Source organism: Malaya genurostris, chromosome 2, assembly GCF_030247185.1.
Source record: "Malaya genurostris strain Urasoe2022 chromosome 2, Malgen_1.1, whole genome shotgun sequence".
NCBI classification, from domain to species: Eukaryota; Metazoa; Arthropoda; class Insecta; order Diptera; family Culicidae; genus Malaya; species Malaya genurostris.
In genome coordinates this window covers 219,045,253-219,061,142 of record NC_080571.1, presented here as the reverse complement: position 1 = coordinate 219,061,142, position 15,890 = coordinate 219,045,253, and the positions used below count along the sequence as shown (strand labels likewise).

General features: G+C 36.8%; 1 protein-coding gene across 1 annotated transcript in view; it reads left to right on the top strand.

Moving 5' to 3' along the window:
* The window catches only part of LOC131427641 (calponin homology domain-containing protein DDB_G0272472), a 183,525-nt gene that overhangs the window by 147,321 nt on the left and 20,314 nt on the right, over window positions 1–15,890 (top strand). The window contains exons 9-11 of the mRNA XM_058591023.1: window positions 5,795–5,940; window positions 6,012–6,101; window positions 6,737–6,828. Coding sequence (XP_058447006.1) covers window positions 5,795–5,940; window positions 6,012–6,101; window positions 6,737–6,828 — 328 coding nt within the window. The remainder of the gene's footprint in view (window positions 1–5,794; window positions 5,941–6,011; window positions 6,102–6,736; window positions 6,829–15,890) is intronic.

Genomic DNA, 15,890 nt, shown 5'->3' with positions numbered 1-15,890 from the left:
GCAAATTCCGACAAAAATCGATGCAATCTTAAATTGAATCGATTCGCTCTCTGTATTAGTTAGTAAGTTAGTATATAAGTTCCTTTTCCCCATTACACAATACAAGTAGGTTTAGAATTTTCCCTACACAAAAATCTCAGAATTGCGGAAGCAAATGATGTCTTCATGGTAATAACCAAATCATATATATATATATATATATATATATATATATATATATATATATATATATATATATATATATATATATATATATATATATATATATATATATATATATATATATATATATATATATATATATATATATATATATATATATAAAACAGGGCTGAAAAGTCACCACTTGTGGCTGAACACCCAATTTAAATCTTTAAATTTAATTTTAACTCATATTCCAATAAATAGTTATTAAAAAAAAAAAAAAGACAATACAGTGCAGTGAAAAATACGATTTAACAAAGCCCGAAACTTGGCCTACAAGACCAAATTCAATTTGTATTGATTTCAAGCGCTGCAAAGTTAGCAGCAGCAACCGAAATTTTAATCTTGCTCGAGGAACGAATGCATCTAAACGGTAATGATGTAAGTGAGATTCAATTCAACATGGCGTCTAACTGTGCGTACATTATGTTTTAACGTAAAAGAGATGCAATTGCATTTGCTTCGGTAAATAGCGGGGTGCACAGTGTTGATCAAGACAATGTTAAATATAAAATCCCTGTGTACATGGTGGACAATGCCATAGAAGTACGCGTGCATGACCTTCCCCAGCAGACCAACGATCAGTTCGTTCGGGAAAGTATGTCGCAGTACGGTGAAGTTCTTTCCATCAAAATGGAAGTATGGCGGAATTTTTTCCCGGGTATCCGGAATGGTGTGCGAGTGGTAGGTATGCAACTACGCAGGCCCGTACCCAGGATTTCATTTCGGGAGAGGCCCAAAGATTAAAAAATAATGTGCCTAATTCTCGGTGTGCCTTTTATGGCGGTTTTTAACCTACACTTGAAACTTTTCCACTGGAACTGATATTGTACATACATACATGATACATTTCATTACGTTTACTGTCTTGTTAGTTCTGTAACACATGTCGGAGACATTCTAAATAATTATATGTTTTTGATTTCGGAAGGGGCCAGGGCCCCTCGGCCTCCCCTCTGGATACGTGACTGCAACTACGTAAAGCAATTCCATCTTACATCATTTGTGATCAAGACGGGATACATCCGTGTAAAACGCTGATTACGTATGAAAATCAACTGGTTACATGTCAGTTTTGTGAGCAACCTGCACACTACGGCAAACCTTACACTGAAACTGCGAAAAGGACATCTTCAAACAAAAAACAAGGGCTCCTGTTTCAAAAACATTTTCACCATTAAGGGCTGAGGACAGTACCGTGAAGTGGTAGGTTTTTTGCTATTTTCCCGTTTCAAATTATATTTTCTTGGAAACGGTGCAGAATATAGAAAAACCCACCTAACAATGTCTTCGAAATTTAGTTGAGAATATTCTGTGAAATTTTCAGAATGATTCATTGAGTTTAGCGGTCGTGTTGTATCTTTTTCTAACTGAAGAACTGCTGAAAATTGGAACACTCGGAAATACATACCTCTACTTGCTCATCGAATATCTCGGCTATGAAGGCTTGTATCATAAATCTACCGTGACAAAGCCTAGATAATTTAGTTTAGATGCGATTAGTACAAAAAATCATATATGTTATCGCGATAAATATGCAAGTTTCAATGCATCTGCCATTTTTTCACTTCGGTTTCCTGATAGAATTCTGAAAAAGGAGAGAGAAATAAAATTGGTTCGACAAGGCTACCAAACACACAGACGTGTCATTGTATATAAACACATTTTTTGTTTAGCAAAAATTTTTCATTGTTCATTGTAATCTATGTAATGTTCAATAGATACGATAGATTTATGTGATAAAATTTCTCATTAAAATAATAACATGTATGCTGGCAATCCGGTACAGTTTGCTCATATACGAGAGAGTACAAGAGAAATACGATGCGCAAAAGGAATTGAGCGAGTCACGTGGTCGATTTAAAACTCAACACGCGACCCTCTGTCCTCAGACCTTAAATCAACTATCAACTGCAATCAATGTACAAAGCGCATCTACAGCAACTAGCAATGAACCCAAGACTGCGATCAACGATGAAAACAAGAAAACGGAAAACACTCACAACTCCAACGATGTAGCAATGGATCATATGAGCCACAGACAAAGTGACCTGTAATCTTCGCTAGAAGCAAATGGAAGTTCCTCTCCCCCTAGAAGAAGGGTGACAACGAGATCCAACAATAAAATAAAAATATTATCTAACAAAAACATGGGTCAATCGGCCACGCAAAGCTTATGTATACGCAAATTGGCCTGAATAAATTTTTTTATAAAAAAAAGTGTACATGACTATATTTTTACGTTTCGTGTTCGATTCATCAGTATATTCTCAGTTTCTATTGAACTGCTAACGTCAGCAGACGTTAAGTAAGTTAAACAAATTGTTGAATATTATATTTCCTATTTCACACATAGGAAAATATTTTATAAAACCTGTTTAATCCACCTAAAGATGTGATCATACCTTTCTCATATTACTCATACCATTATAAATTCTACGAATCAAAAATTCTATAGTTCCGGAACCGGAAGTATTATCCACAACAAATTTAGGAATTCTGTATGAAACCGTAAACCTAAGTAAGAATCTATGAGTAGAAGTGAAAATCGATTTGGTCATCTTGAAGAAAAGTGAGTGAGATCCTTTTGGAAGGTTTGACCACTGTTTCTAATACTTCCGAAACCTAATTTCTAGGACCGGAATAGCCAAAATTCGTTTGTATGACCAGTATCAAATATGACCTACAAATGGGAATAGTTTTGAACCTTGTTAAAAAAAATTCCCCCTTTTACTTCGTTGTTTAAAATTTTTAACGGTTAACCCAGTAGTTTCGGAACCGGAAGTCATATCCAGACGAAATTCAGAAATTTTATATGGAATCATAAGACTTTCTACTTGAACCTAAGTTCGTGAATATCGGCCAAACAATCTCTGAGAAAATAGTGTGAATTTCGTTTTGGAGTATTTCTACACTATTTTCGGTGCTGCTGGAATCGGAAAACAGGAATCACGGTAGCCGGAATTTATGTGCATTTTATAAGATGCGGAATCGCAATTTTTTTACGAACTGTGTGTATTTAATGGTTGAGGCATTGAGTACTAAAACAAATACTTTGAGCAATTCTTTTAATTTTTCCATTTGAAATTAAAATGAAGATTGTTGAAGCACTTTTCTTCCTCAACCCTAGCTTTTGTGTTCATTATTTTATCAGTAAAAAGCAAAATCCTTTGCAAATCTCGGCATTTTTCGCCGAGATTTGTTATTTTAAAAATCGAGTGTTATTCGAAAAAAATGTATCTCTGGCAGAGACCGAGAGCGGTATTTGTCTTGTTCCAGCGGCATCGTCGGCGGCCAACTCAGCTGGTCGTATGTTCAAACCTTGATGTGGAAGGATTCTCAGTGTCAGTAGGATCGTAGCACTAGCCATGCAATGGTTCTGTACGCTATGACTCGGCTTCGAAGTCCGTTAAATCAGAAGGTTAAATTACACAAAATGAATGGGATACCAAGACTTTGACTCAATACGATTATCAGAGGCTTAGTTACGATACCGTTCTACAAGCTCGAAACCGTTTCTGTGAAAAGAATGCTCCAAGCTCGAAACCTTTTCTGTGAATGAAGAAACACTCTGGTAGAAAAATTCTGACCTGGCAGACAATTTCCTCGTACAGTAGATTTTTGTTGCCGTTCATCTTGAAAGGACCAGAGAGTGTTGATATTCACATTAAAAAATCCTCGAACAGATATCTGTTTCTAAACATCTGAAACCCAAAAATTTACACATGTTAGAAAAAGTTTCATTATATGTGTCCTAGCCTGAGAAATTCGTAAAAATAGATGAGAACAAAGACTGCAACGATGGATGCAGAAATTGATCAATTGTAGGAGATCAAGGCAGTCAATACGAGATTGCATCAAATCAGCGATGAAAAAGGCCTTGTAAACGTTTCTACGAATTGACTTAATAAGCCGACAGCTATCCTCGTAATTTAGAAGGTTTAATGGATCTCTCCATGGTAGATTGCGGAGTGTGAACCTAATGAATTCAACGTGATCAATACCAATTTGATAATAAGATGACCAAACGACACCCGCATATTCAAGCGATGAATGGATTAGTGCACAGTCAAGAGTATTCAAGCAGTGTATTTTGGTCTTATGATGAACAAATCGCACTCTTTTTTCTGCCATTGCAAGTCGCAAACCACGTGAACTTCTTTATCTAAAATTCGCACACCTAGTAGATTGTTTGCATGATAATCGTCAAACAATCAGTACATTGCATGAAAGAATAAATAAAGGGTGATTTTTTAAGAGCTTGAGAACTTTTTTAAACAATAAAACGCATAAAATTTGCAAAATCTCATCGGTTCTTTATTTTAAACGTTAGATTGGTACATGACATTTACTTTTTGAAGATAATTTCATTTAAATGTTGACCGCGGCTGCGTCTTAGGTGGTCCATTCGGAAAATCCGCTTTTTTATCGACAAATTTTGTTCAGCGATGAGGCTCATTTCTGGTTGAATGGCTACGTAAATAAGCAAAATTGCCGCATTTGGAGTGAAGAGCAACCAGAAGCCGTTCAAGAACTGCCCATGCATCCCGAAAAATGCACTGTTTGGTGTGGTTTTTACGCTGGTGGAATCATTGGACCGTATTTTTTCAAAGATGCTGTTGGACGCAACGTTACAGTGAATGGCGATCGCTATCGTTCGATGCTAACAAACTTTTTGTTGCCAAAAATGGAAGAACTGAACTTGGTTGACATGTGGTTTCAACAAGATGGCGCTACATGCCACACAGCTCGCGATTCTATGGCCATTTTGAGGGAAAACTTCGGAGAACAATTCATCTCAAGAAATGGACCGGTAAGTTGGCCACCAAGATCATGCGATTTGACGCCTTTAGACTATTTTTTGTGGGGCTACGTCAAGTCTAAAGTCTACAGAAATAAGCCAGTAACTATTCCAGCTTTGGAAGACAACATTTCCGAAGAAATTCGGGCTATTCCGGCCGAAATGCTCGAAAAAGTTGCCCAAAATTGGACTTTCCGAATGGACCACCTAAGACGCAGCCGCGGTCAACATTTAAATGAAATTATCTTCAAAAAGTAAATGTCATGTACCAATCTAACGTTTAAAATAAAGAACCGATGAGATTTTGCAAATTTTATGCGTTTTATTGTTTAAAAAAGTTCTCAAGCTCTTAAAAAATCACCCTTTAGCTTCTAAAATTTTAGAAATTATCAAGTCAATCAAAAGCGTAATTAGGAGTACTACTCCGTTACTATTCAAAAGCCATTTATATTTTTGAAGCGGACATTCTGGCATAATATCTCATACCCTATTGTGTTACAACATCAAATGTACAAATTAACAAAATAACTTTTTTGTGTTGGTAGACAATATGCGATTATTTTGGAAATTTCATATGTTTTTAACCGATTAAAAGTTTTTATTGAATAGCAGTGTCAAACCGTAATCATTTGCGTACCGACATTTACAAGTTGAATTAAATGTTTAAATATTTTTCAAACCATTTTTTAACATAGTGCTCCTAGTATGAAATATAATATTGAACAATTCATAACATCTGTCTGATAGCAATCTAAATCTTACCACTATCCCATTGCTTTTTGCTTGCAGTTATACCGTATGCTTAGGACTGATAGATACTTTAGTTAAAAAATTCAACACAATACGAGAATCAGTGGAAAATCAGCAAAGTTTGGTGCTCTCCTTGCTGGCATCACTCGGTCTGCTGACGAAGCTGGCGGAACTCTGTCCGAGGGGTAAGTTGTTTATCTGGACTACGTCGGAACGGGAGTCGCGTAATACGATCTGCTTTCCATTTCATGCACAGGTCCTGACGTTACCAAATTTCTACTAACGGTCAAAACGACGGAGCTTTTCGGAACGATCTCGCTGCTATACGCCACCATCGTGCCTATCGGTAAGTCCTCCCGAGCCGGATACGAAGGCTCAAAGCAGAGCGCATTGATGCACTACCAAAGTTCAATGTTTTGTTTTTCCCATCTGGCTCTGGAGATAAATATATACTTTCGAACTGTTTGCCTTTCAAGTTTGCTCGGTTTTTGTTTGCATAATCCGTTGACTTTTATGCGGCTCGGGGTGCAAACGAAAACATACTCGCACCCACGGGAAGCTCTATTTGCACCATCGGCGGCGCTCGGATCGAAGAACGTGAGAATAGCTTAATTTCAGTAACTCCGATACGTTTTGGTGTGTACTTTTCTCATCCTATCTCGTACCTATGGAGGTCTTTCATTTAGGTGTAACCTATACGAATGCAAACTAGAAAGAGTCCATCATCACGTCTTTGATGTTCCAGAAAAACTGTTTCACGAATGCCGACCGCGTCCGTTTATTTCGACGGTAGCCACTTATCAGACTTATTTGCTACTATGCCGTATGTCCTGTTTTGGTGGTCTCGATTTTTTTTTTCATTCATGCTATTAACATCTCTGGTTGTCGAAATTGAAAAAAAAAACACAATTTTATGTCATTAGCAATTTTAGGTCGTTGCCATGGAAAACACTTCAAATATGTTTATTTCCCTATTTGCAGGTGAATGTATTCCACCGAGAACAATTTCACTGGCGGCAGCTACCTTTAATCTTCTGGTAACACTCGCCAATCTGGACATTTCCACGTTTCAGGTAAGCTTTCGAATATCAGACACACCCCTTTTCTATAAGGTTTGTACATATTTTGTTATGTCTTTTGTGCTTGAATGATTTTGCCGACCGATGTTCGTGTTGGCAAAATATTCAACTGGGGAGCTATTTCGGATACCTGCTGAATTAGTTGTTTCAAATGAGGCGAACATTTTGTTATGTCAAGGAGTAGGTGTAGGTTATTAGAACGCTGTTTCTCTAACGTTTAAGTAACAAAAGACGATTCGTTAATTTTTATACAGGATAGATATTTTTATGATACATATATTTTGCCGTCTCATATTCATTCGTTTGTTTATTGATTCTCTCATTTAATAATTTAAAACTAAGTCTATCGGATTGATATATAAATTAATCCATAGAGAGAGAAAAAAAGTCCATCACTAACATACTCATTTATTCCCCAGTAATAACAGATAATTTCAGGTTTCGTTCCATTTACAATAAAACTTATAAAACCGATACACTGAAGAAGGATGCAAATAGCATTCCGAAATACGTATCTGTATTATAACGTTTGATACACTTTCGGAAAAATAGTGACTGTGAAAATAGTGACTTTGTGAGTATAATGACGTGATATAACAAAGTGGAATTCAACGGTACAACAACAGTACTACCCGCATAGCGTTTTGGCTACCTGGGCAGCCATGGCCACCAGACGGCTACCAAAATTGATTCAGTGACGGTTGTCAAATCCAATTTGACAAAACAAAGTCGTCTGTATCTAAGTTAGCCGAGCGTTTTCATCTTCTCACCTTCGCTGGAAATGTCAAAGATTTCAATGTGGAAAAATCCTGGTGGATATGGGTGTATCGTTTGAGTTGTATTCCTGGCAGCGGTGAGGCAGTCGGTCACCAGAATGTCTGCCAGCCATATTTTTCCAGCTGGTAGCGTTTAGTCAGCCATCTGGCAGCCATGCATATGCGGGTATTAGTGAAAACATTCCACTAACAGCTCAAAACAGAAATTTAGTGAATTTACAATTATTCAAGCTCATGCCAGCTCTACGTTTTAACAAGAAAGCATCAATGAAATTGGTTAGCACAAAGATAGGTTAACCCCTAAGTGATCAAATAACTGGTGATTTCTAGGAGATATTGGATTTTATTTTCAAAAAACACACACACACACACACAGAAAGTCTGAGGAAATTGATGAAATCTTTATTGAAGTCGATAGAACGATTAATATATTTTAATGTTTGACAATGATTTCATGCAAATGTTGGTCCAATTTTGGTACAGTCTCTCCAACATATCGGCCGGTTTTTCTCGAATAATGCCAGCGGTCCATAATCCACATCAAACAGTAACTGTTTTGAGATGCATTGGTAGTTTTTGCAATGCTTCTGGTTGGTCTTCACTCCAGATGCGGCAATTTTGCTTGTTGTATCCATTAAACCAGAAATGTGCTTCGTCGCTGAACACAATTTTTCGACAAAAAGTGGATATTTCTTCAACTTTCCCAGTGAAAAAATTCATGATTTAATTATGGACTGAAAGACGATTTATGATAAAACTGTAGACCAAACTGAACAAGTTCGATTCAATATCAGGTGTACAACTTTGCTTCCGCCGTTTTTTCCAAAATTAAAAGCTTTATTGCGAAAAAGTGCTTACAGATGTATTATTCAAAGTATTGACCGTCGCTAGCGACAACTTTCTCCCATCTTTCCGGCAATTTTCGGATCCCGGCTCGGAAAAAAGGAGTCCTCATTTGACGCTATCCATGAAGCAATCCATTTTTCCAACTTTTCGAAGGATTGAACATATTGATTTGCCAGGCCGTGTGCCATTGAACGAAATAGGTGGAAGTCAGAAGGGGCGACATCTGGGGAATACGGCGGGTGGAGCAAGACTTCCCATTTCAGCGTTTCCAGGTACTTTTTGACCACTCTTGCGACGTGAGGCCAAGCATTGTCGTGTTGAAGGATGACTTTGTCATGTCGCTCTTTATATTGTGGCCGCTTTTCTTTTAGCGTGCGACTAAGGCGCATCAGGTGCGTTCGGTAGCGATCTCCTGTGATGGTTTCACCCGGTTTCAAGAGCTTCTTCATCAAGCAATGCTTCTAGTTGTTCATCTTTGAAGGTTTTTACTCTTCCACCACCATGTTTGTCTTCGACATCGAAATCATCATTTTTAAAACGTTGAGACCACTCCCGACACATTCTTTTACTCAGAGCAGCATCACCGTAAGTTTCTGAAAGCATTCGATGCACTTCAGTTGCATTTTTTTCGAATTGTAACAGAAAAGTAAAACTTCCCGCAAATGACGAGAATTGGGCACATAAACAGACATTTTCGAGCGTGAATAATACGAAAACAAGAACAACTGTCACTAAAACGGCGATGACAATTCGTTAGGCACTTACTTTAAAGGCATTATCATCTATGTATTTTGACCAGCCTCAGCTGGTACAGCCACCTATCGGAAAACGGCGGAAGCAAAGTTGTACACCTGATACAATGACACAAGACACGACAATGTTGTAGCATGGAATAAAGTGTAGAGTTTCCGTTGTTTTGTGAATGAAATGTTTCATTGATATGTCTAAAAAATCAAAATCTAAACTGAAAGAACAAGAACTTCTATACTATGAACAACGAGATATAGCTTCAAATCATCTGCGTAGACTAATTTACTTGCAGCGTTGAAGAACAATACGACTAGCTAGGATTCTGAATTACTACCTTGCGGCACAACTGGTTCATTCGAAAATTCGGACGATGTGCTGTGGTCTATCTGCACACGTAATTTCCGAATCTAAGACGAGATAACTGTCAAATGATATAGTGGTAAATGGAGTATTGTTAATATCGTTAAGGGAATGTGTGTTTTATCTTAACTAAAGAAATTTTGTTTTATCTTAACTAAAGAAAATAAAACGTGAAAGTTTCCTGCTACCTTCAGTCATCATAATTTCTGATAACTACGAAAAACTACTCGCTGTATGCATTAAAAAATACATAGAATTTCTAGTTTTTTCGAAACTTATGAAAATTTTCTTTTAAGGGCTGAGGCCAGTAAGTCGCGTATAACCAGGTGTTTCGCTCTGCGTATTACATTTCTCTCCATGCTCTCTCGCATATGTACAAAATGACTCTCGATGGGCCGGGTGACCAGAAAAGTTTCGATATTTTCGGTTACAAGTTTGCATAAAATGTGTCTGCAGCTACCGCTTGTTTGGAAGCTTTGCTCATGTTTCGTTACCAGAAAACTGGAGCAGAAAAAATAGCGTGTATGTACATAGAAATCGACTTACCTTCACAAAAATAACATTCACTTCATTTTTATCGCGATAACCTCTATGTTTTTATGCACTTATCGCATATAAACTAAATTACCTAGACATTGACAGGATAGATTTTTTATCCATGCTTTTGAAGGCGAGATATTCAATGAACAAGTTGAAAAACGGCGTTTTCAGCCTTGCAATTCTTTCTTCAGAAAAAAGACTTTCCCGACCACTAAAGTCATTTAATCATTCTTAAAGAATAATTTAAACTAATTTCTCAGAGATTGTCAGTTGGGTTTTTTGATATTCGTCACCGTTTCTGAGGCAATCAGATTTGAAGCGTGAAAATAGCCCTCTAGAACACCCTGAAACACACTGGCCTCAGGCCTTAATTATACTTGGGGCAAAAGTCCCGATCTTGAAAAACATCAAAAATATGCATTTTAAATTACGCGAAATCACGGGTATCTGAAAATGGAAGCAGAACGATGTTCAACAACGGGTCAACATTCATCAAAACAACAAGACAAAACACACAGGCGAAATGCATCATCGTTATCGTAAAATTGAAAAAAAAGTTTTAATTTTTTCGTTGATGAAATACTTTCTAGAAAGAAAATTGTTCACTACTATGCATTAAACTGATAACTAATACATAATATTTTAAAACAAAATCTTAAGCAATTTGGGTCATTTCGCCTCCATTAACATGAGAGGATATGTTTACGGTTCGTCTTTAATTCATCAGTGCATAGCAGTTTAAATTAAACTACTTAATGCAAAACTCTGTAGTTCCATTTGAAACGCGAAGCAGACGGAAAGTTTCTGCTATTTGCAAAACACTTTTTTCTTTGCATCGAAATGCAATGTCTATAATGACGTGCTGAACGAAAACGTGAAACGTCGAGACGATTATTCAGTTTAATTGTAAATACAGCATCTGTACTAGAATTGAATTTAGAAAAACGAAAGATGGGCTAAGAAACTAATTAAATAAAAGAATGGAACGAACGCCCAAAATTACTCAGAATAACAATATAATAGTGTTTTTTTTTTATTCATCCACATATGAAAAATTTATATCTACAGCAATTTGGATGCGTTTTGCTCCGGACTTCCAGGTCTGGAAGTGCTGGAAATAGTCATCCAAAATTACGGAAATCACTTCGATTCCTTTGATATTTATTTATTTGACTCAAATTTTATAGAAGTGTTCTTCATAACCAGAAACGACAATTTGCATCATCAGCCTAATTTTTTAAAAGAGCCTTGGCAAAAATTACATGAAAAATCTCAAAAACATTCGTTTTCAACACGGTAAGTCCGATTGATTTGGTATCTTTGGCTATGTTGTGGGTAACTATTGCGGCAACATGGAGAAAGTATACACTGTAAAAAAAACGGCTGTATTTTTGTTAAAAACGAAACATAAAAAACGATCTCGAAAGAGATATGTTTTATATACTCCATTTTTTGAAATGCTGTAGCTGATAATTGATCGATGTTTTGAAATCCAGCATCAAGATAGTTGGTACGACATCCGACGCTTTCGTGACGTTAGATGGATCGAAGTAAGGTGACGCGCTCTCAAATTTGTTGCGCAATATAGCGCACGAAGAAGCTCTCCAAGAAAGAAGCTCTGAGAACAGGGTTGACAATAAGCTCTACCAAGACAAAGTTGAAACCTGTTGGCTTGCTGAAGAAAATGGAGAATTGGGCAGATGCATGAGTCACGAGCTGTACCAAGTATACTAACATTCAAACATAGGATGGCTTATAAAACCCGGTAGTGGGCTGGACATGTAGCAAAGAATGCCTGCCGTAAGAGAGAATGGCCTAGGTGATGCTCAGCAGAGAACCTGTGAGGGGTCGTTGACTGCGGGGTAGACCTCACACTCGCTGGGTGTGCGCAATCGAAGAAGATGCGCGCGCAGAAGGAATACAGAGCGGCTGGAGAACGGCGACTCAAGATCGAGTATGCTGCAAATCTATAAAAACTGTTCCAGAAAGTATGGACGCAACAGAAAACCGCTACTATTTCGCAATGGCTCAGAATCTGTCAATTTAAATGGTTGCATCCTGTTGTTTACACTTTTCTCTAACCACTTGTGCAGTTGTTTATTCGTTTTCATTAGTTTGTTTCGAAATGCGTGGACTTCCAGCAGAACAATGTCGAAAAATTGTGTACAAATAGTGCACTGAACGCGGACTGTCACTGAGAAAGATAGCAAAAATGGAAGGAGTAAGTGAAAAAGCCGTGCGAAATGCAATCAGGAAGTTCGGTGAGGATAACACCTTTGAGGATAAACCGAAAACGGGTTGAAAAAAAGGTCCTGCTAACCCTCAGTTGGATAAACGTATACTGAAGGCGTTCGAGAAAAAGAAGGAGGTTTCAGTTCGGGATGTGGCCAAAAAAGTGGGCACTTCGAAGTCAAATATTCTTCGTGCTGAAGAACGTTTGAATCTTCGAACCTATGAGAAGCAGAAACAACCAAAATATAGTCCGAAACAAGAAGCATCGATCAGGCCGATGCTTCGAAAGCTGTACAATACGATTCTTGCTGGAAATTTGAACTGCATAATCATGGACGACGAATCCTACGTGAATTTCGATTACAAATCCTTGCCGGGACCACAATATTATACGGTGCGAGAAGGGCAAGTGTTAAACCAGTCCGAGACATCGATTTAAGTCGAAAAATTTGGTAAGAAAGCTATGGTCTGGGAAGCAATTTTAAGCTGCGGTAAGATTTCAAAACCCTTCATCACCACTGCTTCGATGAACAGCGAAATATACAACAAGGAATGTTTACAAAAACGACTTCTACCCAAAATTCGAAGCCACAAGGATCCTGTTGTCTTCTGGCCAGATCTTGCTTCTTGCCACTACTCGAAATCAACGGTAGAATGGTATACTACCAAAAATGTCACTTTCGTCCCAAAAGACATGAATCCACCAAATTGCCCACAACTTCGACCAATTGAGGAATATTGGGCATTAACGAAGGCACATCTTAGGAAACATGTCTCGGCAGCCGAAACCATGCAACAGTTCGAAAAAGATTGGAAAAATTTGTCAAAACTTGTTGCCAAGAAGTCTGTACGGAATTTAATGAGGAACGTTCGCAACAAGGTGCGCCAGATGGCTATGTAGCAAATGTTGAGAATAATATTCTGTTGTTGTTGTCTAATATTATCAGTATATCGAATAAAATTTGAATATCTAACACTTGTGAATTATTTACAGCGAAATCAAAGTGAGTCCATATATTCTGGGACAGTCTTTAATTTGTTCAATCATGTTCCGGAGACGAGATGTGCACCCTTAAAGTAAGTAAATGAGTAACTGATAAAAGAAGGCGGTTTATTGATATCTAGGGCAAGATGAAGAAATAATGAATAAACAAGTAATAGTTTTTTGAAAATAGGTTTACTGAGGTAATTGCAGGGGCTGGGGTCCACTAGGAGATTGATAGTACCTATTATCTTTCTCCGGACAGTACCAGCCTAAATGCCGTGTGGAATCCGGCGGAAAAAAATGAGCCAAGAATTGATTCACTGGGTTCCTGATTCCATGTCGTAAAGGCGACAATTGCAGGAGCTCCTTTTTCCTTTCAGCTATTTGATATTTTCAACGTTTCACTTCTGATTGCTCTATTTTACTAAATTAACTCTTCAATCAACAATTTGCGACTAGCTTTGGATAGAAGTTTTATTTGATATGTTTTCTTCTTCTATGTTTTTGCTTGTCTTTCAATTATAAATTTAATGATAAAAATTAAGTATTGCGCAAATTCGTTAATATTACAAAGCTAATAACAGAGATAACATATATCGGTATATTGAATAAATAGTAAAAAATAATTGTTTGTTTGATGAATAAATAATTTTCTCTCGGTAGCCGGCTGCTCAGATCAACCAATATAATCGATTAATAATTTCAATACATAATTGAAATAATAAAGCGGAAATAATAAGAAATCAAGTCGCGCGTGAAATCTGTTGACCTTTGTTTGGTGATTTAAAATAAATTTATAAAAAATTTTAGAATATGTCACTACAATGAATCAACTATTTCGTCTAAATCCTATTCGCTCGTTTATTTTGTAGCAAGTATTTCAATTTAGAAAAAATAGGGAAGTTATTATTTGTTACGCGATAGTATTTCATATTTTCCTTCAGTTTTGACGAATAAAATGCATCCATTTTTAACGGAGATATCGATATTTTTATGTAAACGACTTTTCGCCTTATTCCAGTAGTAGGAGTTTTATGCATTTGATGATAAAGTTTCGGAGCCAAATGATTTTTATACTGTTACATACAATTGTTTCTAAGTTTCAAAAGACTGTGTACAGCAGGGGTTTCCAAACTATTTTGAGTCATGGACCCCTTTACTAAAATTAACTTAGGCCGTAGACCTCCATCAACAAATTCATTTGAAAATTCAATGTCTTGCATTTTTTATATTGATGTAAAATACTTACCAATTTCTGCGGATGGTGAAATAAACACAACTTTTTTTAGCGTAAATATTTCAAATAACAACTTATATCAAACAATAGGGGTCGATTTCTAGACCTCGTCGACCCCCATAGTCAGTTTTCGTTCACGTCGACCCCCGCAAAAAGGATATCGACCCCAAGGGGTCTATATCGACCACTTTGGGAACCCCTGGTGTACAGCATCTCTTTTCATGGCATTTTGCCTCGGACCGATTTTAGCACGGTTCGTTTTTGGCAACATAATCGTTCGAACATGACATGTCTTAAAATCCTATAAAACATTCTACTTTTTAGTCAAATTCGACTTCCGGTTTAGGAGATACAGGATGATTAGTATAAAAATGTCCATTTCACATAAATTACCTCAGGTGATTTTAACTGATTTCGGATACACCGAACTTAGAATTTCGGTTCCAGTATCGAATCGTTTCTCAAAACTCAATCATTTTCTCAAAAAGGTCAATTCGAACATCAAAATCAAAAATTCAAATTGAAGGAAAAATAAGTTAATTAATCCGATTCTGGAATTACAGGATGATGAGTTTTTAAAATTCATACCGATATAGAAAATGTAAATTGTTTGGCGTATGAATTAATGGCCATACGTATCACTTTGGGTTATGCTAGTTCCTGAATACCGGCTCTGAACCATAAATAATGACGAAAGTGGAACTTACTTCGACATAACATAAAATGTTTAATCAATTGTCACACGATTGAAATTCGATACGATTTGCAGTTTCGACATTACAGGGTAATGAGTGATTAAAATCTCAATTTGCCGTTTAAAACGACGATAATTGAAATAATGTCATGAGAACTAAAACACCGAAGAATATCCATGCAAAAAAAACAAATGAGGATTGATAAAAAAAGGTATCATCTAACTGCTAGGTGGATTAATCTCTTTTTTTCTGACCATTATTTCTTCATCTCGATCTAGAGTGCATGAAACACATCTAAAATGAAAATTCCTTTATATTCTCTTATAAGCGATTATGAGAAAGGCATCATTACATCTATAGATGGATTAAAGCAGTTTTTTTTTAATTCGGCAAAGATCACAACATTTGGAGCCAATCTAACTATCTTCTTCATTCCGACGTGTTTGACTCCGGTCTTGCGATAGTTCCCAACTGCGATAAGACATGTTAAGATAAACTTTTCGAGCAAATTGAATTAACAGTAGACGGAACAAGTTTTAGGATAAGTTTCAGGAGCTAGAGCTTCTCGTGGTATCCGAAAATAAATATTTACTAAACATATTGCTTCTTGTTTCTGAAACTCATATCACTTCTTC